Source organism: Medicago sativa, chromosome 5 (genome assembly GCF_051527215.1).
Source record: "Medicago sativa cultivar Bolivia chromosome 5, Bolivia_mono, whole genome shotgun sequence".
NCBI classification, from domain to species: domain Eukaryota; kingdom Viridiplantae; phylum Streptophyta; class Magnoliopsida; order Fabales; family Fabaceae; genus Medicago; species Medicago sativa.
This window is the reverse complement of record NC_140753.1, coordinates 62,622,287-62,645,831: the sequence shown is the minus strand read 5'-3', so window position 1 is coordinate 62,645,831 and position 23,545 is coordinate 62,622,287. Positions and strand designations below refer to the sequence as shown.

The 23,545-nt window shown below is 30.1% G+C and overlaps 1 protein-coding gene across 1 annotated transcript; it reads left to right on the top strand.

Annotated features, from left to right (window-relative positions):
- Positions 1-15,935: 15,935 nt before the first annotated feature.
- On the top strand, positions 15,936-18,010 carry LOC146923851 (transcription factor MYB90-like). The gene is made up of 3 exons (XM_085708957.1): positions 15,936-16,073; positions 17,080-17,209; positions 17,396-18,010. Exons 1-3 carry the CDS (start codon positions 15,950-15,952, stop codon positions 17,811-17,813), a joined length of 672 nt encoding a protein of 223 aa, XP_085565083.1. The 5' UTR covers positions 15,936-15,949; the 3' UTR covers positions 17,814-18,010.
- Positions 18,011-23,545: the final 5,535 nt, after the last annotated feature.

Below are 23,545 nucleotides of genomic sequence, written 5' to 3'. Positions count from 1 at the left end.
GACAAAAAAAAAAAAAGATCATTATAATGTTGGGACTTATGTATGGGCCTAAACAGGATAGGATAATCACATTATGCTAAGAGCAACCACAAAAGTAAGATTGACACCACATCCAAATTCTCAAGGTATTAAGTATATGGGGTCATCTTACTTATATGTTCATCACCTTATGCTCTTCAATCTAATGTGCAACTTTAACTTAGATATGACATATTAATATCTATCATTTAACCAACTTGGGTAAGTCTGGTGGTATTGACTTGGGACCCAATGCTAAATTGACTGGGCTAATTTAGCTTATTTAAAAAATAATAATTATCCCTTAAGTTTGAGACTCTCTGCATATGATATGGTAGCACAGCTAAATAAGACTTGAGAAGGTGTAACATAGTAAAAAAAAAAGGGTTGGTGGTGATTTAATGAAGGAAGATTTTTGTTCCTTTCCTGAAAATGGAGAAAAGAAGAGAAAAAATAAACTAGAAAAATTGAGAAGACATAAAAGGAATTTGAAATGAAAGAAATAATAAGAAAAAAGGGGTTTATGCGTTGTCGGTGAATATAGAGAATAAAGTAGTTGTTGGACGTGTTTGTTGAAGGAGTTGTATATTTTTGGACAAATTTTTTAACAAAAAATTAAAATAAAAAAATTACATTATTTTAAAAACTCTAACAAGCGTGTATTTTGTCAACTCAGCAGAACAGTATCCAGTTTTTCTTTGTAATCTCACCAAAGACCAAAAGTGAAGGATTTTAAAATAATAGAAGTGGAATAAAAAATATAACCTGAAAGCGAATGACTTCCAATAAATAAAATTTGAGATAAAAAAAATCAAGCAAATGACATCCAAAAACTAACAAAAATGTTTATCATAATGTTGGGATAATATTGAGATTCCTGCTAAGCCTACCTACACTGATATGAATATTTATATTAGGCCAATATCAACCATACAAGTGAGATTGATACCGCATTTTAACACAAAACCATAAGGCATTAGGTACATGGAGCATCTCACTTATATGTTGTTGAAAATTTACTCTTTCATCCAATGTAGAATGTACAATCACACTTGACATATTAACATATCTTAATCAAGTGTGCGACCATCCGTGCATGTAATTATGTGACATAGTCAATTAATGTCAAACAGAGACACAACATGTTCAAAAACGTGGGCTGGAAGTGGTTTCTTGAAGGAGTTGAAGGTTTTTGGGTAAAAAATTAGCATTTTAAAATGAGTTTAGTAAACATGTATTTTGTCAAATCACAATCGTTATAAAGATTCTTCTATTTTCAAATCATTCAAAAGACCAGGCGTGAATGAGTTTGAAATGATAGAGGTTGAATAAAAATAGCATGAAAGCGAATGACATCTAAATACTAATTTTTTAGATAAAATAATCAATAAATGACATTCAAACACCAGCAAAGTAATTCATTTTAATGTTAGAATGATAGATGGAGCCTAAATTAGGTTGGATCACTGTATTAGACTAAGAGCAACCACACAGGTGATATTGACACCGCATGTTCACTCAAATTGTCTAATAAGTATGTATTTTGTCGACTCAACATAATGCTTCTACAATTGTTTATACTGTGACCCACCGAAGACCAAAATGAAAGAATTTAAAATAATTAAAGTTAGACAAAGACATTGCATTAAGGTGAATGACATCAAAAAACTTAAATTTAATATAATAAAATTAAGCAAATGACATCCCAAAACCAAAAAAATATCATTATAGTGCTTGGATTTCAGATAAATCCTACAATGGATTGGATTGTCACATTTGAATATGAGAAACCTCATATGTAAGATGAAAACCACATCTCCATCTGAAACCTAAAGACATTAGGTATATTGGTCATCTCACATATATGTTGTTCAATATCAAAAGTAGAAGTTTCACTCACACATGACACATTAACATATCTCTCAACATCTACTCTTACATAAAATGTGAAACTTTAACTCGGATTTGACACATTAACATCTCTCCATAAAGTGTCAGACTCTATGTGCTCGTGATCGATCACCGAAATAAGTGAGAATGATACCACTCCCCCAAAATAAGTGAGAATGATACCACTCCTACTCCACCAAAATGTTGAAATAGGATATAATGCAACTGTTGTGCATTTTGAGCGAGCCAACACTGATGTGGATCCACACGTTTTAAAAAATAGAAATCAGATAAGTGAGAATGATACATCTTCATCCGAAAGGCTTAAGTATGATTTTTTTTTTTTTTACTTATTTGTTGTTCAACCTGAACTCTTTTATCCAATGTTAGACTTTAACTGACATTTTCTTCATCTTAATATTATCTCCATTAAGTATGACGATATTCTAGCCCGTGCTTGGCACGGGTGTCCATACTAGTCTATCTATATATGTTTAATTTCAAAATATTTTTCTAAAGAAACTTTGTTTTATGCTCACTGTTATGTAGAAAGTGTCCGTGCAGGGCTTTATCCCTCTTTTATACCAAAAAAAAAAAGGTGTCCGTGCAATTGTTGGCGTGCTCCCAGTCCTAGTAGTGCGTTTTGTCCATCATTCATTTTTCTTTTTATGGAGTCAAGCATTGATATTAACGGTTAATACTTAAAAGGAATAACTTGAGACAACAGTTCAATGATTTTTACAGTTTACTCCATCTGTCTTCAAATCGATGTCTTTTTTATTGCTCCCTTCGTCCCTTAATAAATGCCATATTTGACAATATACATTATTGACTTAACATACTTTGACCATATTTTTCTACTAATTCACAAAGATAAATAATATAATGTAAGATGTTGTTGGATTCGTCTCGATGAATATTTTTAAAATATTAAATTTTCATAATTTTTTTAGTAGAGAATTGAAGATATCAAAGATAAAACATATGCATTGGTATGTGTGTCGAAGTCAACTATGTCATCTAATATAGGACGGAGGGAGTATGTTTCTTTATCTGAAATAAGTTATCCTTTTTATAATACCAATAAAATTAACACATACTTACTTTTGTTACATTTATATAAAAAACAATATTTTACATTATTAAATAAGTAATGTATTTGATATGATCTAATATGGTCAGATACATTATTAATTCAATGAATTTAAAAAATTATTTTTGTTTATAAATGTGATCGAAAGGAGTATCTTTATTCTAGTAGCATATCTTTCTTCATTACAATTCAATTATCTAAGTACTCCTTTAACTATAATTAATAAAAATGTTTTAGTAAATGTAACACATTTTACCATTAAAATTTACAATCTCAATCATTTTCTTAATAATAATGTAAAACTTAAAAGAGACACTTAATTTCAGACAGAGAAAAATAATATATATTTTTTTTGTCTAGTAGCCTAGTGGCTAGAGCTCACACTTTATTCTAGTAGCATATCTTTCTTCATTACAATTCAATTATCTAAGTACTCCTTTAACTATAATTAATAAAAATGTTTTAGTAAATGTAACACATTTTACCATTAAAATTTACAATCTCAATCATTTTCTTAATAATAATGTAAAACTTAAAAGAGACACTTAATTTCAGACAGAGAAAAATAATATATATTTTTTTTGTCTAGTAGCCTAGTGGCTAGAGCTCACACTTTATTTTAGTAGCATATCTTTCTTCATTACAATTCAATTATCTAAGTACTCCTTTAACTATAATTAATAAAAATGTTTTAGTAAATGTAACACATTTTACCATTAAAATTTACAATCTCAATCATTTTCTTAATAATAATGTAAAACTTAAAAGAGACACTTAATTTCAGACAGAGAAAAATAATATATATTTTTTTTGTCTAGTAGCCTAGTGGCTAGAGCTCACACAATTAAATGCGGAGAAGTGGGGTGTCCGGGGTTCGAACCCCGACCCTTGCATAAATTATGCAATGTCCCTACCAACTGAGCTAAGCTCACAGGGACAGAGGAAAATAATATTGCTATTAATTAAAAAAGTTTATTTGGACGCTTATGTGTAAAACTTAAAAGAGACACATAATTTCAGACAGAGAAAAATAACATTGTTTTTATTTTTTTAAGGAAGAAAAATAACATTGTTATTAATTAAAAAAGTTTATTTGGTCGCTTATAAAAAAATTAGCGTATGAAAATAAATCAATGATTTTATTGTTTTTTTTTTGTTACAAAAGAGGGGATTTTATTGTTTTAATATTGCTATTTATTCATGTATTTAGATATTGTAAATATCAACCCTTCAACAACAACAAAAATTGCAAATGTCAAATTGATCGTTAATAAGCGACTAGTTATTTGTCCCTTGTGAGCTGAGATCAATTAGTAGGGACAATGCATAATACATGCAAGGTCCGGATTTCAAACCCCGACCACCATCAAAAAGAGCGACTAGTGATCTTCTTTCAAAAAAATAAAATAAGCGACGACTAGTGATCAATTTAGCGACTTTAGAAATTAGACCAAAAGCAGAAACTAATTTATTTTTTTGGGTAGATAGACGAAATGACAAACGTCTATCTACCCAAAAAAATAAATTAGTTTCTTTAGACCAAAAGCATAAACTAATTTATTTTATGTGTGTGAGTTTATAATGGCTTTGTCATTTCGTCTTCATTTTTTGGGTAGATAGACGGAAACTAATTTATTTTTTTGGGTAGATAGACGAAATGACAAACGTCTATCTACCCAAAAAAATAAATTAGTTTCTTTAGACCAAAAGCATAAACTAATTTATTTTATGTGTGTGAGTTTATAATGGCTTTGTCATTTCGTCTTCATTTTTTGGGTAGATAGACGAAATGAAGACGAAATGACAAAGCCACTATAAACTCACACACATAAGTGGAGGTACTGGGGTTCGAACTCCGGTCATGGCATCCGGCCTAACAATTTCGGCATTTTGCCAGTTGAGCTAGGACTTCTGGATAGAAACTAATTTATTTATTGACATTTAAACTGGTTTCTAAATTTGTTCTAAATATAAAACTTTTATTTTATTTCTAGCAAGTATATATTTAGATAGAAGTTTGAATATGGACTAGGTTTTAACAATTGACTTACTAAATAAAAATCTCAATTTTGTCAAAAAAAAAAAAATCTCACTTAAAAAGATTTGTAGCTACCAAAAGGTCCTAAAAAATTACCAGCAAAAAAAGTTCTCACAAATCTCACTTTTGTAAAAAAAAATAAAATAAAAAAATCTCACTTAAAAAGATTTGTAGCTACCAAAAGTTCCTAAACAATCACCAGCCAAAAAAGTTCTCACAATTTATGCACTAACAAAATAATTGCAAAAAAAAATCCTCACAATTTATGTTTAACAACACTCGTGTAAATCATTTATTATCAAAGTAAACTTCAAAACAAACACAAAGTCCTAAAATTTGTCATCACTAAATTACGGGTCTTACCTCTTATATGAGGAAAATATTCATAGTTTTAAGAAACTCCGAATAGAAGTTATAATAAAATGACATCCATGTGTTGATCATGTTGCGCTCATTTATTTGAGACAATCCTTTTGGGCGGGGTATCGTGGATTTCAATTCAACATGTATAACATATTTTAATACAAAATGAAGTGGAAAGAAATAAAGGCGATCTATAAGAACTACCACACTTAAATCACATGCACAATAAAATAGTTCCCTCAAAAAAAAAAAATGCACAATAAAATAGTTTATATTTGAGGGACAATAAATCGGTAATTTCTGACTTGGAACGCAATAAAATGAACACAAAATTAGTTTTTTTTTTTGACAAACAAAATTAGTTTATTTGTAGAGCTTTGTTAGTTTTTTTTTTTTTTACTTCGACAAGGTTTATTTTAATTTTTCATTTGGAGATGAAAACAAAGCGGGAAGCATGTATCAAATTGCTTCGTAGGCCTTTAACGTGCATGTATATTATCCACATAAACATATTCATAAAGATGCATGTTCCTTTGACTTCTAGAAGTAGTAATATAAACAAACTGTTAAAGAAAACCCCATGAAAAGTGACTGATAATAATATATAATAATGGAATCAATCATTTTGGCAACAATAAAGTCGATTGTTTGTTTGTGTATATTATTATGTAGGACTAGTTTGCTTATAGTCATGGATGGGAACGTGAGTACTATAGCTCTAGCTTGGAAGAAGGTCGACCGGGGTATACATTTTTCCGCAATGCTTAGCTTGTCATTGATGGACCTTAGTGAAAAAGACAAATATCACTCATTACATGCTTAACAATCACGGACAAATCATGGACCAACCTATATCTATATATGTTTAATTTCAAAATATTTTCTGATGAAACTTTGTTTTATGCTCACTGTTATGTAGAAAGTGTTCATGCAATTGTTGGCGTGTTACCGTCCAAGCGATACAATCATCATCGAGATCATCAATGTTTTTTGTCAAGCATTAGAAGTGTTAGGAACATTTTCTTTTTAACATTCTCTAACATTTACTTTATAGGTGAAACCTATGTGAGTCTCAGATTAGTTTACATGGGATCCATTACTATAGTATGATATCCACATATATTTCACACAATAAGAGAGTAAATGTTAAGAAGAGTGTTAGAAAGAGAATGTTCATGACACTCATTTTACAGTTAATACTTGAAGGAATAACTTGAGACAAATTTTTATGGTTTACTCCAACGGTCTTTAAATAGATTTTTTTCTTATTATTTTTCTTTATCTCAAATCATTAATCCTTTTATAAAACCAATAAAACACTTAATATTATTTTTCACTACCATGTCTTTATTCATAACATTTCAAGAAGTCAAATTTTAACAATCAGGTTACACTACTAGAAAAAGCAAAATTAGAGAGGGAAATTAGTGACGGAAAAAATAAAATCCCTCATAAATTTCTTGGTCGCAAAATTTAGTGACGGAATTTGAGAGCGATTTCATGTTTTTCCTCACTAAATTTCGCTCACTATTTTTGTTTTTTTAGTAGTGTTACTTGAGGTTGATAATAATATCTAAAAGCTATCGTAATTACACTTTTTTACCACAATATGCATAGGTAGGATTCGAACCACAAATTCCTCACTTACTAACTTTAAGGAGTGAAATTCTAACCACGATCATTTGATAAAAAAAACATTTGTATGGGGTTTGAAAAATTTATATGAAATCCGCTTCAAACGATCTTTACAAAATAGCATTGAAACACATAAAAAATATTCGATTTTTTTAAATTTTCTATATATTTTTTTTTATCAATTTGCGAATTGATTTAGATCAGTTTGAATTTAAATCCTTAAATAATAGATTTCACTTAAAATTATTTTCAAAATTAGCATGCCAAGAATCAACTCCTTCTGTGACTGGTATAAATATTGAAACCGTCTTCCCATCATCTACAATATTTGGTTTGGTTTGCTTTCTAAACCATGCACACCCCTAGTCCCACCACCATTCCAGTGAACTTCTGCTTTGAAAAATATACTCATGGACAAATTATCAATCTAGATCAGGAATAGTTTCTTACTGTATTGATTGTATGGTCTATAACACCACACATAAAACAAAAGATATCCAAGTGTTCATATTTGAATCCATGTAACTGCCAGGAAGAATTTTTACCAACAGCTAAAAGTCGTACGTAATAGTAGTATTTCACATAATTTAATTGCATTAAGCAATTACCAACTACATTATCAACCATAGACTGGTTCAAATGGTGAAAGCATGTCCTTGTGAGCTTAGCTCAGTTGGTAAAAACAATATATAATATATGCAAAGTCCAGGATTCGAACCCTGAACACCACAAAAAAAAATGATGAAAGACTTGATGTTTTGAGTTTTGCGTCCGTCTATTTTTATAAAAATATGTAACAAAAATCATGTGTATTGAAAAGAATTGTTGGAATAATCGTTGGATTATTTTATTATTTAATTATATTCCAATATCATTATGTGGATAAATATTTTTATAATAATTATATTAGCTATTTATCAATTTGGAACTTTAATTGATTAGATTAGTGATCAAATTAAGTAATAAGTTTGATTAGATTTCTATTTAAATAATTAATTAATTGATAAGAACTCAGTATGAGTGGATGTTTAACGGAATAACGGGAAACCCTAGTGACCATCATATTAAAAGAGGCTATGTTCCTCTGTACACCGTACACACCATACTTTCTCTTCTCCCCATCTAAGGAGAACTTGAGGCATAAAAATACCGGTTGAGAAAGAGCAAAATATATCGCCGCTAATATTTCCTGTGTGTTTTCATATCACTGTTGTTGAAAGGACTGTCATCAAAACTTCATCAAGGTAATCCTAATACCTAATTATTAGTATCTTGATAGATCAACATGCATGTTGTAGATTCGATCATATCCATGCTCAAAGTTTTCTTTGCTTCCTCTAATGATTTATACTTTTATTTGTATTATGCATGTCCTGTGAAATTGATCTTTATTTAGACCTAATTCTAACATAATAAATTATGCATGTGCTGTGTACCCAAAAAAAAAAAATTATGCATGTCCTGTGAAATTGATCTTTATTTAGACCTAATTCCAACATAATAAATTTGTTTGAAATTTGTGTCATTATTACAAAATTACCACTTGATATTGAAAATTTTATAGTGAAGTCATGAGAATACAACCAATCATTGAGAATTTGTGTATTTAATCCATGTCACATTAGATTATAGGGTTTATTGCACATTTGTCCACAAGGTGTGTCATTATATCTTTACTTATTGCAATTGTATCCATGATTAAATCAAAATTAAACATTTTTATTATTATTTTATTTTGTAATCGTTAAACGTATGCATCAAAATAGTTCATCTTCATCAGTTTCTTTCATCTATGAGCTTTTCATCTCCTTCATCTTTTCATCATCAAAATCATAAATCTTTCGAATCCCTTTCATCCTCATCAATTTGAATATGTTCATCTTCATCAATTCCTTTCTCCTCCGATGAGCGGCACCAATTACAATACCTGGAGCAAGAAGATGAAACGATCTCTTCTCACAAAGAACATATGTCTTAGCGAAATCCCCTTCTGTAGATGAAGAAGAAAGAGGATGCTTTAAAATGATTTAATTTTAAATAAAACAAGTTAATAAATCAAAAGTAATTAATATTTTGTATGAGGATTGGTTTGTTATAAGGTAAAGTTTAGTCTTAGAGTAGTCTACCAACATGACACTAGCTGACATGTTATCAACAGTTATACTATTGACTAAACAAAATGCACCGTAGAAGCGCCTCTTGTATATAAATGTATCAAATGTTACTTTTCATATTCTAATACAAATTGATGTATTAATAAGTGGTATATTTAAAAAAATAATGATAAATCCAACTAAAAATTTATAGAGCTATTGACAGACAATTTTTTATTTTTTTTTTATAAATGATCTTATAATTTGGGATGAAGTAAGTACATTTCACAGATATAGTGAAATAATATTTTGAAATAAAATTTGAGAACACATTAGATTAACTCAGTTTAAATGGGTTGGTTAGTGCAATTCATGCAATGAATATAACATATATGGTGTTGCAACTCATTACCGAACACATAGACCACCTTTTTTTTCTTCCTTAAACACCATTGCCAAAACAATGTCTTAATTGTTTCCACAGCATCCCCGACACATGAAGTTGTATTGTATATATTGAAAGATATTTTCATTGTTTCCCAAATTAACCAAATATGTGCATGCCAAACCAAAAAGACCCTTTTCTCCTCTTGCCCTTCCGGTGAAAGAGAGAACATTTGGAATAATGACAATACATCCCCCGATAGTACAAAAACACGCCAAAGGAGCAATTGCCGAAGAAGGAATAAAAAAGGAGTAGCTCAATAAATTATAAAATGAAGTTAGTGTGTATGAACCTTGGTTGTTAGCCAAACAATTCCAATCATGACTTTGTATATCCAAAAAGTTAGAGATCATAAAAAAAATATATACTTTTTGTGCATTGCAAAATTCTAGACACCTTAGTACCAAAGGATTATAATTGCTTTCTATGTTCCTTCCTATTTTAAAAATGTCATATGAATTTTTTTTAAGTAGTCTTAGTGGGATGTTCAAGGTTCGAACCTCGAATCCTGGATATATTATATAATGTCCCTACCAACTGAGCTAAGTTTACGGAAACTTTTTTTTCTCATTTTTCAACATTATCAAACATATCATTTTTTCTCATTCGAAAATTTATCGATCATATTGTTACGCATTTGATTCCTCACAAAATATTAGCTATAAAATTTAAAGCCAATTATACATCGATCATTTAATTTATGTAAAAAAACACATCATTTAATTTTTTTTTCTTCAACCTTTTTATCTCTTTTGAGTGTGTGTCTCTAAATAACGTGTCCATATCTTTAACCACACAAGTCTTCATCCCTAAACTATTTGAATCAAATAAAATATTAATTTATATAATATATTAGAGGTGAATGTAGTGTTATACTCCATTAGTTTGCATATATGCAGTAGCGTATTCCCTCAAAAATGGTTTATATCAAAGCTCAGTTTGGTAAAAATCAGCTATAAACTAGCTGATAGCTGAAAAATTAGCTGATAGCTGATGACTGATAGCTGATAGCTTATAGCTGAAAACCTCGCTTATTAAAAATAATGTATTTGGTAAAATTAGTTGTTGAAGTGACTGATTAATATAAAATGACATAAAAGGACATGCTTGTTTATTTATTTTTTTAATAAATTTTATACATAATTTTTTTACTTTTTCATTTCTTTTTTAAATATTTAAATTCATTTCAAATTAATTTCATCTCTAAAATGATAAATGTGTTTTATGAATTCAATTAATATTTTGTATTTAACTAAAATGACTTCACTATTTATTGTAGATTTTGTTTAAAAAAAAAAGTGAAAGAAAATATATATCAAAAAAAAAACTACAACATAAGTGGACATATGGATAGTGCAAGGGGCTGGTTCCCCAAAATATAAGATTCTAAGAACGATATTTTGAACCATCTGAAAAAATAAATAAAAAATTCAAATAGAAAGCAACATGAGACCGTAAAAAATAAATAAAAAAATCTAAGAACCATATTTCCAACCAAACAATAAATAAAAATTCAAATAGAAAGCAATTTATAGGGCAACCGTAAAAAAACATTAACACAACGTGAGAAGTGTTTTTTTCTTTATTGTGGGTAGTTTTTTTCAATAAAAAATAATATTAACGGGTATAAATGGAAGAAAATGTGAAAAGCTATCAGCTATAAGGTAAAAAGCTACTTGAAATTGCTTCTCGAAAAAAGCTATAAGCTCGTGAGAAAAGCTTGTTACCAAACAAATCACGTTTTCATCTAACAAGCTTATAAGCTAGTCCAACAAGCTATAAGCTAACTTTTTTGTGTTACCAAACACAGCCCAAGTGTGCGGGGACATTAATATATACTTCACGTGGGGGTTAATGTTATTTTTTTATTGGGTTATGCTATTTACCCGATAGAAATGCACGCGAAAATACCACGAAACCTGATTTCTACTACTTGTATACCATATAACTACTATTAAATAGAAGAAAATGATTAAGCATCACATGTTTCATCAAAATGAAAAAGCAAAATCACCGCAATAGACACATGGCTCATTACTAGCATGCAAAGTATTGAAGCTATATCACCAGTTATGAGCAATATTTCAATACTTGGTGGACTAAAGAAGCACACCTGTTAATTTTTTACTCAAAAAACAAATAAAATCACTCATGTATTGTTATGATATGTGCCTTCGTGAAACTATCGTGATAAATCTTGTCGCTATATTAAGCATTAGCGTTTTTTATTTGAATAAACGTGGGGATTAATGTATTAAATTACTTTTGACAAAAAAGTCACATTTATTCTTTATTATTTACTAAAGAAATAATATATTTTTATGAAAACTAAAGAAATAATATTATTCACAAGTCAATCTAATATAGACATGAGAAATAGTTTAAAGATGGACCATTTTATTAAGGGTAAATTACACTCACCTCCCTTGAGGTTTTCTTAAATAGCACGAACAGCCCCTCTAGTTTTTAACTAAACACAAACCTCCCTTAATTTTTATTCAAATCTACAAACACCACCCCTATCATGTAACACTGTTAGTTCTGTGTTAACACAACTTCATTGTCGAACAAACTCAACGGATTAATGGAAGGATTAAAGGAAATAAAAAAAAAATTGGAAAACAATAACAATGAATATCTTCTATATGGTGAAAAATGGATTAATGGAAAGACCTGAAATAAAACCTTAGCTTTTGAGGCGTGAAGTTTGATCCCTAAACGTGATAAATATTCAATTTTAGGATTAAGGAAGCGGTTGTAATTCACATCAACATAATAAAGTTGGATGAATTGCTTAATGTTGCTTTTGGAGAATTAGAGAAGGAAGTGAATAAATAGAAACTGAAATTCTAGGTTGAAAAATTGGAGAAACCAAATTCAAGAGGATGAAGAATAATTAAATGCAGGAATCAAAGAAATAGAAACAAATTGGTCGAAAATCTGAACTCATTAGCTACATATATTGTTGAAATCAATGCTGCAAGATGTAAAATCAAGATAAATTTGTTAATTTAGAAGAAGAAGAAGATGATGCGAATTGAAAGGTGTAAAATCAATGTGAATTGACGTCAATTGAAATGTTTGAACACTTGTTTAATTAAGGATATATACAAAAAAAATTGGGTTAAGCAAGATTTGATGAACCTTGTGAGGGTGATCGAGGAAACGTTATTAATCCTCTAACATTGTAGTGTTTTAATTAGCAGCGAGTTAACCATCCCAGTACCGGTAGCCAAATTATAGTAGCTAATCTCTAAAATTCTTGTCACGTAGTAACTAACAGAAAGCTAACTGTGTTAAATGAGAAGGGAGGTTAATGTTTAATTCAAAACTAGAGGGGGTATTAGTGTCATTTAAGAAGACTTCAAGGGAGCCGACTGTAATTTGCCTTTTTATTAAAATATGGGTGGGGGGTGGGTTTCTAAAATGGACATCTAGAAATAGTCTAAAGGTGAACCTTTACTATTATTAGTAAAACATAATTTTTATAATTATAAAAAACGAAAAATAAAATAAATATTTTATTGAAATTCACTAAAAATAAAATAATTCATAATTGGAGTCAGATTCACATTAAGCAACCCTAAAATATGGTCCTTTTTCAGTAAACAAAAAATTTCAAAATAATAAAAAATAGACAATTAAAAAACATTTATTAAAATTTATCAGAATATAAAGGTTCACCGTTAAACCAATTCATAATCCAATTAATTACTCATTATTGTGGGTTTTTTTAAAAGTAAAAAAAGTGAGGTCAGCTGCCCCATTTATAACTATGTGCATCCGTCCCACCCAAGTCAACTTAAACTTGAACCCTAGAAGGGGCTGCCCCATGTGTTAAGCTTGATGGACTTTGCAGGTACCTACAGATATTTTCATATTTTTTTTTCGAGTATATGAACTTCTTTGATTCAAGATTCATATTTGCCAAATTCATGGTGGTGGTAAAATCGGTGCAAATATTTTTAAGTGTATGTAAAAGCTTCGTTCTTCAAAAAAAAAAGTGTATGTAAAAGCTTCCTAATACATTATGCCAATTTCCTAACCGCAATCCTAAGTTCGGGGTAAAACTCGCCAGATTTCTTCACCTATGTAAAAACCTGAACTGGGGTAAAACTCACGTGGACATGGTTTGGTAGATTTCTTCACCTATGTAAAAACCTGAACTGGGGTAAAACTCACGTGGACATGGTTTGGTAGATTTCTTCACCTATGTAAAAACCTGAACTGGGGTAAAACTCATGTGGACATGGTTTGGTTCGGCATGAAAACTGTATTGAACAGTTTGCATTTCAAATTGAATCAAACTGTTCTAAACTAAACTGAACTGTCCCGAACTGAACCAAACTGTTATTATTGGTACCATTAAAAAAATATAAAAAAAAACCAAACGAAATTGAATTTTAGTTACCGAACTGCATTGAACTGTTTCGAATCGAACCAAACTGTTTTGAATGAACCGAACTGTTTCAGTTCAATTTCAGAATTGTTAGTAATAGTTCAATTATTTTTTTGTTTAGTTCGGTTCAGTTCAGATTTTTGGTTTTTTTGCCCACCCTTGACTATGATGCTACGATTCCAAATCAAGGAACTAACACAAAACCTTCCATTTATGGTCCATGGTCCATCAACCAATATATTATCCACTAAGCCCCATTTGCACGACCATGCATAACACTCACAATTAGATATATATATCTAGACGAGACATACTAGGAACGTAACGCTTTCTTTGTAACACTCTCTAACATTCATGCTCTTATTAGGTGAACTTAATTAATGTGGGTCTCACACTTTGAAAATAAGTTATGTATAAAGTAGTGAGATTCATATGATTTCACCCAATAAATGTATAAATATTATTAGCGCAAAAACTAATTTCTCGCTTCACAAGAAATCGTATAGAATGAATGAAATTGAATGAATATAATAGGAATGAAGGTGCTAGAGAGAGAAGATAATTTGTTGTAATGTGTTTTTCATTGATTAATGAAAGGCAGGATTTACAACGTATTTATACACACATAACTTATGGTACAAGTTATCAGAACTAACTAACCAACATTCTAACTACCTCGTAACCAAAATGAAAATAGTTTTGTAACTAATCTCTAAGTGTGATTATGGATTAACTATCTAACAAAACCCCTTTAATCCATAATCCTACAAGCTTAAGAGACCTAACCTGTCCCTCAAGTAAACAAATATGTATAGCTTTAATGCCTCGTAAATCTACCAATAGTAGGAACCTCTAATGGCCCAACATATATCAAAATGAACAATTTATAAAGTTGCTTTTGATCTCTTAGGATTTTTAGAGACAAAAGGTAATCTATTTTGCTTGCCTCTCAAGCAAAATTCATATAATTTCTTGTCGGCATTCAATACATGTAATCCAGATACTATATTTTTATAGCTCAAGTAGCATAATCTTCTAAAATTTCGGTGACCATACCTCATATGCATAATTAGTTTGAGTCTTCATCTGTGATTATTGACAAGCACACTTCTTTTGCATTCTGAATGTTGCATTAGAATGTTCAACTCTTTGACAATTTTGACTTCAGTATCAATTTCTTTTTCTTATCAAATATTTGTTTGTTTGTGTTTTACCATTCATAGTAACTAAGAATCCTTCTCCACATTCTGAATGTTGCACAAATAAATATTTTTTTTTTCATTTTTTGATTGAAAAAATTACTGAATTGACAAGACATATAAGATAATCTTATTATTTTAAAATATTTTTTGTTAAAAATATAGAAACCCATAAAGTTGATGAACAACTTCATCTTACTCATCATCGTCTTCATAAAAATAAAAATAAAAATAAAAATAAAAATAAAAATATTTTTTATATTCGAAACAAGAGGAGTACATCTCAACATATTACTTTTTTTTTTTTAAAGAATCCCAACATGCTACTTTTTTTACGATTTTTTCTATATGAAAATGTATTCAAAACCAGAGGTAGTATATAGCAACATATTACCTTTTATTTATTTTTTTGAGGAAATCTCAACATATTAGGTTTACGTTTCTTCGATTTTTTACTATCTGAAACTGTATTTATGAGACAACTCATGTGTTTGCTTATAACTTTATTGCTCATAAATAATTTCTGCGGTTCTCATACTTGCCACACTTCATCTATCAATTTTTTTTTAGAGTACCTTTATGGTGAAAATTAAAGAAAAGGATGTATCGAGAAAAAACGAAAATTAAGGAAATGTGACGTCATACTCCTTTGTCTTTTTCGTAACGTACCTTTCCTCTAATGCACGTAACATAAATATATACTATCTCAAGACAAAAGATCATGCCTATATATTTGTATATGGACATTTAAAGAAAGAAAACGTATATGAGAAAAAATGTGTAAGGAGAATAACAGAGTCATGAGAAAACGTACGTGGACATCTGAGGAAGACAAGTTACTCAAAGCTTATATTAACAAGTATGGTGAAGGAAAATGGCATTTAATTCCTAAAAGAGCAGGTATAATGAATGTTGTTTATTCTACTGCGTATTTGGGTAATATATAGTTAATTTGAACAACTATATTGAAGCAAATATTGTAAATTAACCATACATAATTTTCTTTTCTAAATATTGTGACAATATATATATTTTTATGTTAGACGTATGAATTATATCCAAAACAATCAAACTAACAACTGAAAAGTAATGAAACCACTAGGGGTTAGGAGTGCACATATTCCAAACCATCGAATTAGATTCAATTTCAAAAAAATAAAAATACAAACTGAACAATATTTATAAATTTTAATGGTTTTTAAGAAATATAAATGGTATGACATATTACATTAATATTATTTTATTTTTGTCAAATAACCTTAGCGAAAAATTCACCATTTAAATTATTGCATTAACATACTTATGCATTAACATATATTTAGTGGTTGGAGCTATTATTCCTTTTGCTGTTTGCGCTGGGATCTTGTTTGTCTTTGGCACCAGCTCTCTCTTCTTGAGAGGTTGGTAGCATGAATACTATTGGTTGTTAAAAAAATTATTTATTTGATGGCTTTAAAATAATAGTTCTATTCTGTTATTTTTTTAATTAATCATACGGTACTTTGTCCTTTAACTATCATGGTTGGTGGCTCAATCCTTTTACTCTATTAGGTATTGGTTAATAGTTAGTTTCTTTCTTTGGTTTTCAGATGTTTGGTGGTAGCCTGTAATTATTGTTCCGAATCTTTTTGTACTTTGGTGTTTTCTTCCTTAGCACGTGCTAGGAAGACCCTTTTGTTGTGGTAATATATTTCATTTTAGCCTCTTCAAAAAAAAATTTGCAATGACTTCTATTCAATTTACAAAATCTAAGAAAAGAAAGTCGTTTTTGTGAATATAAATCAAAAGGAAATCATGGATGAGAGCCACGATTCATCCCAAAACCATAAATACAATTAAGGATATGCATAGTTTCATTTCTTTCTACATATATATTATCAAAATATTTGCCTAACATACTTGGCAGGGCTAAATAGGTGCCGAAAAAGTTGCAGATTGAGGTGGTTAAATTATTTAAACCCAACCATCAACAGAGAAACCTTTTCTGAGGATGAAGCTGATATGATCCTTAGGTTACACAACCTCCTAGGGAATAGGTAAGCTTCCAATCCTAGGGAATAGGTAAGCTTCCAAATAGAGCCAAATTAAAATTAATTTCTTTTTTTTTTTTCTGGAGGGTAAAATTAATTTTTTGTATTCATGCTAGTAATCTATTTCTATTCTTTAGATAGCATTTCAGCTAACTTATACTTACTCACATATATGATACATATATAATATAGATGGACGTTGATTGCTGCAAGACTTCAGGGTAGAACAGCTAATGATGTGAAAAACTATTGGCACACCAATTTGAAGAAGGATGTTCGAGGAGCAAAAGAAAAGAAAGAAAAAGATAACCCTAAGGAAATTATTAAAGCTCATGAAGTTATTAAACCTCGTCCAGTAACTTTTTCAACTCATTCACCTTGGTTGAATGGGAAACATAATTTTGTGACACATCCAATATTTGCTTCAAATAAATTTGGTAATGTTCCTAGATATCATGATGACTCATCAGACACTATGGTTCCCGATCAAATTGGTAGAGATTGTGCTTCTAAATCACAACCAAATCTAGGTAGTGCCCCAATATTATGTGTGCAATGTGGTTGCGCTTCATTACAAGAGCAGAACTATAAGGTTTTCAAATGGTTATGACTCTTTTTGGGATTCACTTTAGGATCTTTAGTTTGTTGTGTAATATTCTTAGTTATGCCTTGAAGCTCTACACAACAAGGTCTTTTATTATTAATTTTTGTTTTTTCAATAAAAATGATTTGGATAATTATTATGTAACAAAATAAAGATGAATGAAATGCAATTGAGATGAATGGAAACAGTGATTCTACTTTATATTTCATGGTTTGAGTATTTTATGAGGAAATATAACAAAATTTGAATAGAAATTAAACAAAGATCATTTTTTAATATATCCAAACTATAGAATATTACTATATCGTATACATGTGTGATGCACATGTGAGTTTATTAAAAGAAAAAACGATAATAAAATTTGTTCCTATACAATGAACATAGTACCTGCGACTGCAAAGATAGTATGATGTAATACATGGTGTAAAATAGGTTGTAAAACATGGCTTAAGTAAGATATAAAGTGTTGTTTCAATTCATTGAATATACAATTTTCAATATTTTTTTTCTTTGGACTTCTAAACAAGACACTTGTTCGCATTTTCCTTAATTGAGTATGACTTTTGGTTTGCACATTGTGAATCAATGTAACTATAATCGATTATTCTTTAGCATGGGACTCTTAAACTCATACAGTTAAACTAGCCCCCAAAAAACCCTTAAATAGTTTATAGATATTAGGTCTATCATTTCAAACTTGAAAAATAAAATTTGCACCGATATGAAAATGGAATCATGACTTAAGGTTAAGAAACGATGGAGAAAGAAATCATCCAAACAGAAGAACCAGGTCAAAACAAACCAAACAAAAAGAGAAACATCCAAACAGAAGAGTCAATGGAGAGAAAAGCAATCAATCAGAAAAATCAATAGAGAGAATTGCAATAAATCAGAAGAATCAATAGGGAGAACATCACAAGAAAACTACATTTTAGTGTCGGCCGAAAACCCACTCTAGCCGGGTAAAATCAGATGTTAACAATGATTTAGCGTCTGATTAACGTCGGGGTAGGGTGCAAGCTAAAAAGTTGAAGCTACTAGGTAGCGTCAGTTTTGTGGATCCGAGGCTAATTTAGTGTCGGCCGAGCCGAGTTAAAGTCCAACTCTAATCTCATTCTAAAAACTCAATTGAATCACTTAGAGTCGGATGAACCGACTCTAATGTCAAAATTAGAATAACCAACTAAATCCTTTAGATTCGGCTACACCGACGCTAAATTTAACATTTATAAAAAAAATTACTACAAATTAGGGGTATCGGATACTAAACTATATTACAATCTCAAACTTTCAGAGGAGAAGGGAATATTTTAGAGGGTTGGAAATATAGGAGAAAATAGTAAAATCTTTGCATTTGTTTTAAAAGAGTAGATTTTTCGAGAATGATATATTAATGTTTATGATTAATATATTTTTATAATTTAAGTATATTATAACTATTATATAGCCGGCCCTAGTTTTCTAGTGAGAGAAACTCCAACTTTTCTCTAAACTTTCTTTCTCCTTCGTTCATCGAGGAGGGGTGGTTTTAGGTCATTTTTGACCTAGAATCACCCATCTACATCTTCTTTCCCCTTTTCTTTCAATCTAAATAAGTGGTTTTCACATATATCAAGTTTTTCCTTTTGTGTTTTGTGTTGTCAGTCGTCTTGTGTTGAGTTTGATTTCGCGCCTTGCCGCGGTGTTCGTTTAATTCCTATTGAAAGATCTATATCAGTCAATTACAAATTCAACCAATGATTTGGGGGTCAACGTTGTAGATCTGGAAGCATGAGTATTTCAGTGACTTAGGTTTTATCATATTATTTGTAGGCATTTTGTCGTTGTATGCTATTAACTTAGGTGATGTGAGTTTGTTCGCAGATTCATCCTTTACGTTTTTAGCGATGTTTGTATCTGATGTACTCTATCGTTTTGAATGAATGAATGAATATCGTTTTGTTTTTGTAAAAAAAAAAAAACCAATCTCAAACTTTCTCAAACAAAGTCTTTTACGAAGAAATTCATTTTTGAAGACATTAATCAAATATTAGACAATTTGGAGATGCAAAAATATCACCAAAAGAGAGGGTTTAAAGCCTCTCACGAGGGGGTTTCTTGATGCAATTGTGATTCACTACTTAAGAGATAAAAGACACAACCACTTTCATGATTCTCTTCTAGGAACAATTGAATCAAGCCTAAGTCATGATCAATCTTTTTAAATTGTTTTCTATATTTAACCGTAAGTCTGAATGATAGAAATATTCTAGATATTTTATTTCTCTACATAAAACTACATGGTTGCGATCGAAACAAATGATATATTCCTATCACATCAGTTTATAGAGTTCAATATAAAGTTATCAACTCTTGGATCCAATTTCCTTAAAACAAGGTACGATAAATTAGGAGAAAAAACTTAATTTCTCCCATGAAACTAAAGCTAATGTTATTCTAACAAAAAAACCATCCAATGCAGCTATCTAATTCTCCCTAAGAAATTAGGGTTAGGAAGAGTAACAATAGTCTTGTTGTTGACAAATTCTTTATTTGATCTTTTCAAGATAAGAACTATTAAATTTATCTCATCTTGTTATTTAATAATTTATTTTGTGATAATTGTTTCATGAGAATGACATGATCGTATGAACGAGAACATTCTGATATCACAAAGCAAATACAACAATTACATCAAAAGACAAATCAATAAAAAGGCGAAATTTGGCCAAGAATATTCAACTTTTGAATTATTGAAATCAAAATCAAAACATTCATGTTGCCTTACCAAAAGAAGACATTTAATCATGACATGGATTCTTTGCAAAATGAAGAAAGATTTGTTCTGGGCCTTAATGACTTTGTCAATCCATTAAGGAAAAGAAGCAAGAATTCTACTTTTCTCCCAACACATTTTGCTCGTACCCAGCTGAATTACCAGAAATACCCCTGCGTTAGTTAAGTAACGCAAGTGTTAAAAATGTGCAACTTAACTAACGTTGTGTGAGTTAACTCACGCAAGTTTTATTTATTTTCTAATTTATTTGTTCACTATTCTAGTTTATTTTTTTATTCAAATTAATTTAATTACATTATTCTAATTTATTTATTTACGTTATTCTAATTTATTTATTTACTTTATTCTAATTTATTTGTTCACTTTATTATAATTTATTTGTTCACTTTATTCTAATGTATTCAATTTATTCAATTTAATTTATTTACTTCATTCTAATTTATTTATTTACGTTATTCTAATTTATTTTTTCACATAAAATAAATATTTATTCGAATTTATTCTATTCATTAAATAAATGCAAATGTAAATCAAAAGAAATGAACAAAATTAATATTTATTCGAATTTATTCATTAAATACAAAATCAGAAAATAAAAGCAAATATAAATAAAAAAATGAACAAAATTAATACATATAACAACATCTCATTTTGTTAATAAAATTCATACAATAATTGATACATTTATTCGAATTCACTAAATCTACTTATTTTCTTTTTACCCTCTTGGGGTAAAAAGTGAGCAGTCGTGGGGTAAATAGTGACCACCCTTCTTGGGGGAAAAGACATCGTCAACCCTTAGGCTAAATTTAAATTTTGTTCTTTTTATACCCCAAGAAGATTCTTTTTATACCCACAGTAAAAAGTTTTTGGGGTAAAAAGAAGAAAATATAATTTTATCCCAAGGGTTGATCTCTTCTTCCCCAAGCCGGCTAGCCACTATTTACCTCAAGCCTGACCACTTTATAAGTCAAAGGGGTAAAAAGAGACTAGAGACTATTGAAGAAAATTAAAAAGAGAAGAGAAATAGAGGGAAAGAGTGACGAGAGCTTGAATTTGAGATGGTGTGAGGAAATGGGGAAGTTTGGAGGGGTATTTATAGGTGGTTTAAGGTAACATAGCATTTAATGAGGTAAATAAAATGTGAAAAAACTTAAAAAAAAAGTGTAAAAATCATTAAAATGCATTGACCAAAGTCCAAAAAAGTGTGTTCTTGAGCTCTGACCAACCGGCCAACCTGCATGAGTTAACACGCGCACCGACCAAAGGAGTGTGACTTAAGTCAAGCAGAGTTATAAGGTGCGTGAGTTAAGTCACGCGGCGTGACTTAACTCACGCAGGGGTATATTTGGCAAATAAGCTGGGCGCGAGCAAAATGTGCTGAGAGAAGAGCAGAAATCAAGAAGCAACTTGTCAATCAAACAAAATATCTCATAAAGGTTTAAACACATAGGAATTAACATGACACCATCAAAAGGACATTAGAATGACATAAGCAAGTCACTTTTACACGACTATCAACAGCTCATTACATCTGGATGCTTTCACGTGGATGCATAAAGTGGCTGGACATCTAGAACGTTCTGGATGTGTAAAATAACATTCTAGACAGAAAACACTTTATTTTTACAAGAAAAGAGAAATCAAGAGGATCCTATGATAGCTAGTTTTTGCTATCCAAACAGCCCTCTACACTTGATCACCAAGCCTCACTACTTCTATATATACAAGAGGATTTGAAGTATCATCACTACACATAAACTCTTCACTTACAAACAAACTCCAAGCCCTCTCACTATATCTTTAAATCATAATCATTCAAGTTTGTTTATTAAAATCTCAAACATGTGTTAAGAAATCGTGATCCAACAAAACCCTTCTTCATATAAATTGTATTTTTATTCTCAAGTCTATTCGTTACAATAGTTTGAAGAAGAATTGTACCAACATTTCTTGTGTGAAAGCAAAGAATTGTAGAAGTCTGCTGATGACAGATCATCTTACGTTATTCTTAGCATGTTTTCTAGTCATTTTAAGTAGGTTTTATCAGCAAAACGGAGGAGTAGTAGAGCAATTGCCTATGATTTTGGAACATTTGTTAATGTTTTCTATATTTGAGTCTGTAATTTTAGTCTTCCCAAAACATAGCAATTTTAGGGTGTTTTTGATGTAATTCACGAAGAAATCATGCAAATCAGCAAAACAAGAACATCTGAAGATTAATGAAGATCTTAGGAAGATCAAGAATGAAAATTCAAGAGGTCTTAGAAGACTTTATAGAGGGAGAAATTTTGTTCCGGGTCCCAAGACAACTTATATGGAAGCAAACGCCCTAAACAACATAAAAACTGAGAAAAAAAAAGTGCACGGGGTGCACACTCCATGCCCTAGGCGCATGTGAGTGTGTTACTCACCATGCCCTAGGCACATGGTCCATTCCTTACGCACATTCCATGCCTTTACAAGTAAGGAGTGATTATGTTAAAAATAGGCTTGGGTGACCTAATTTTAAGTTTAATCACTCTTGAAAAGGTTTTGGTATAGTCCCTCTCTCCTTTTATATCAATCTTTTTTGGCTAATATATTTTAGGAGTGAAGGCACCTTGCTTTCCTCCTAGTTTAAAAAAAATATCATAAAAGCTACCTAAATACACAAATTCTACTTAACAATTTTGGCATGTAAGAAACCCATCATAATCTCTAATATAAAAAATTAAACTAAGGGACATATGCACTCATAATTATAATTGTTTGAAATCTATAAAGAAAACAATCCTTTCAGCTCTTTTGGGCTGACTTTTTCTCTTTCTAAAATCGTCTTCAATTTTCAATACAAATAACTTGTAACAAATAAATAAGAATAAATTTGAATATTAAAATAAAAGTGCAACAAACACAAATGTCCACTTTTTTCCTTTATCATTTAAAAAGTGTAACAAACTAGATGAGCGTATCTATACTT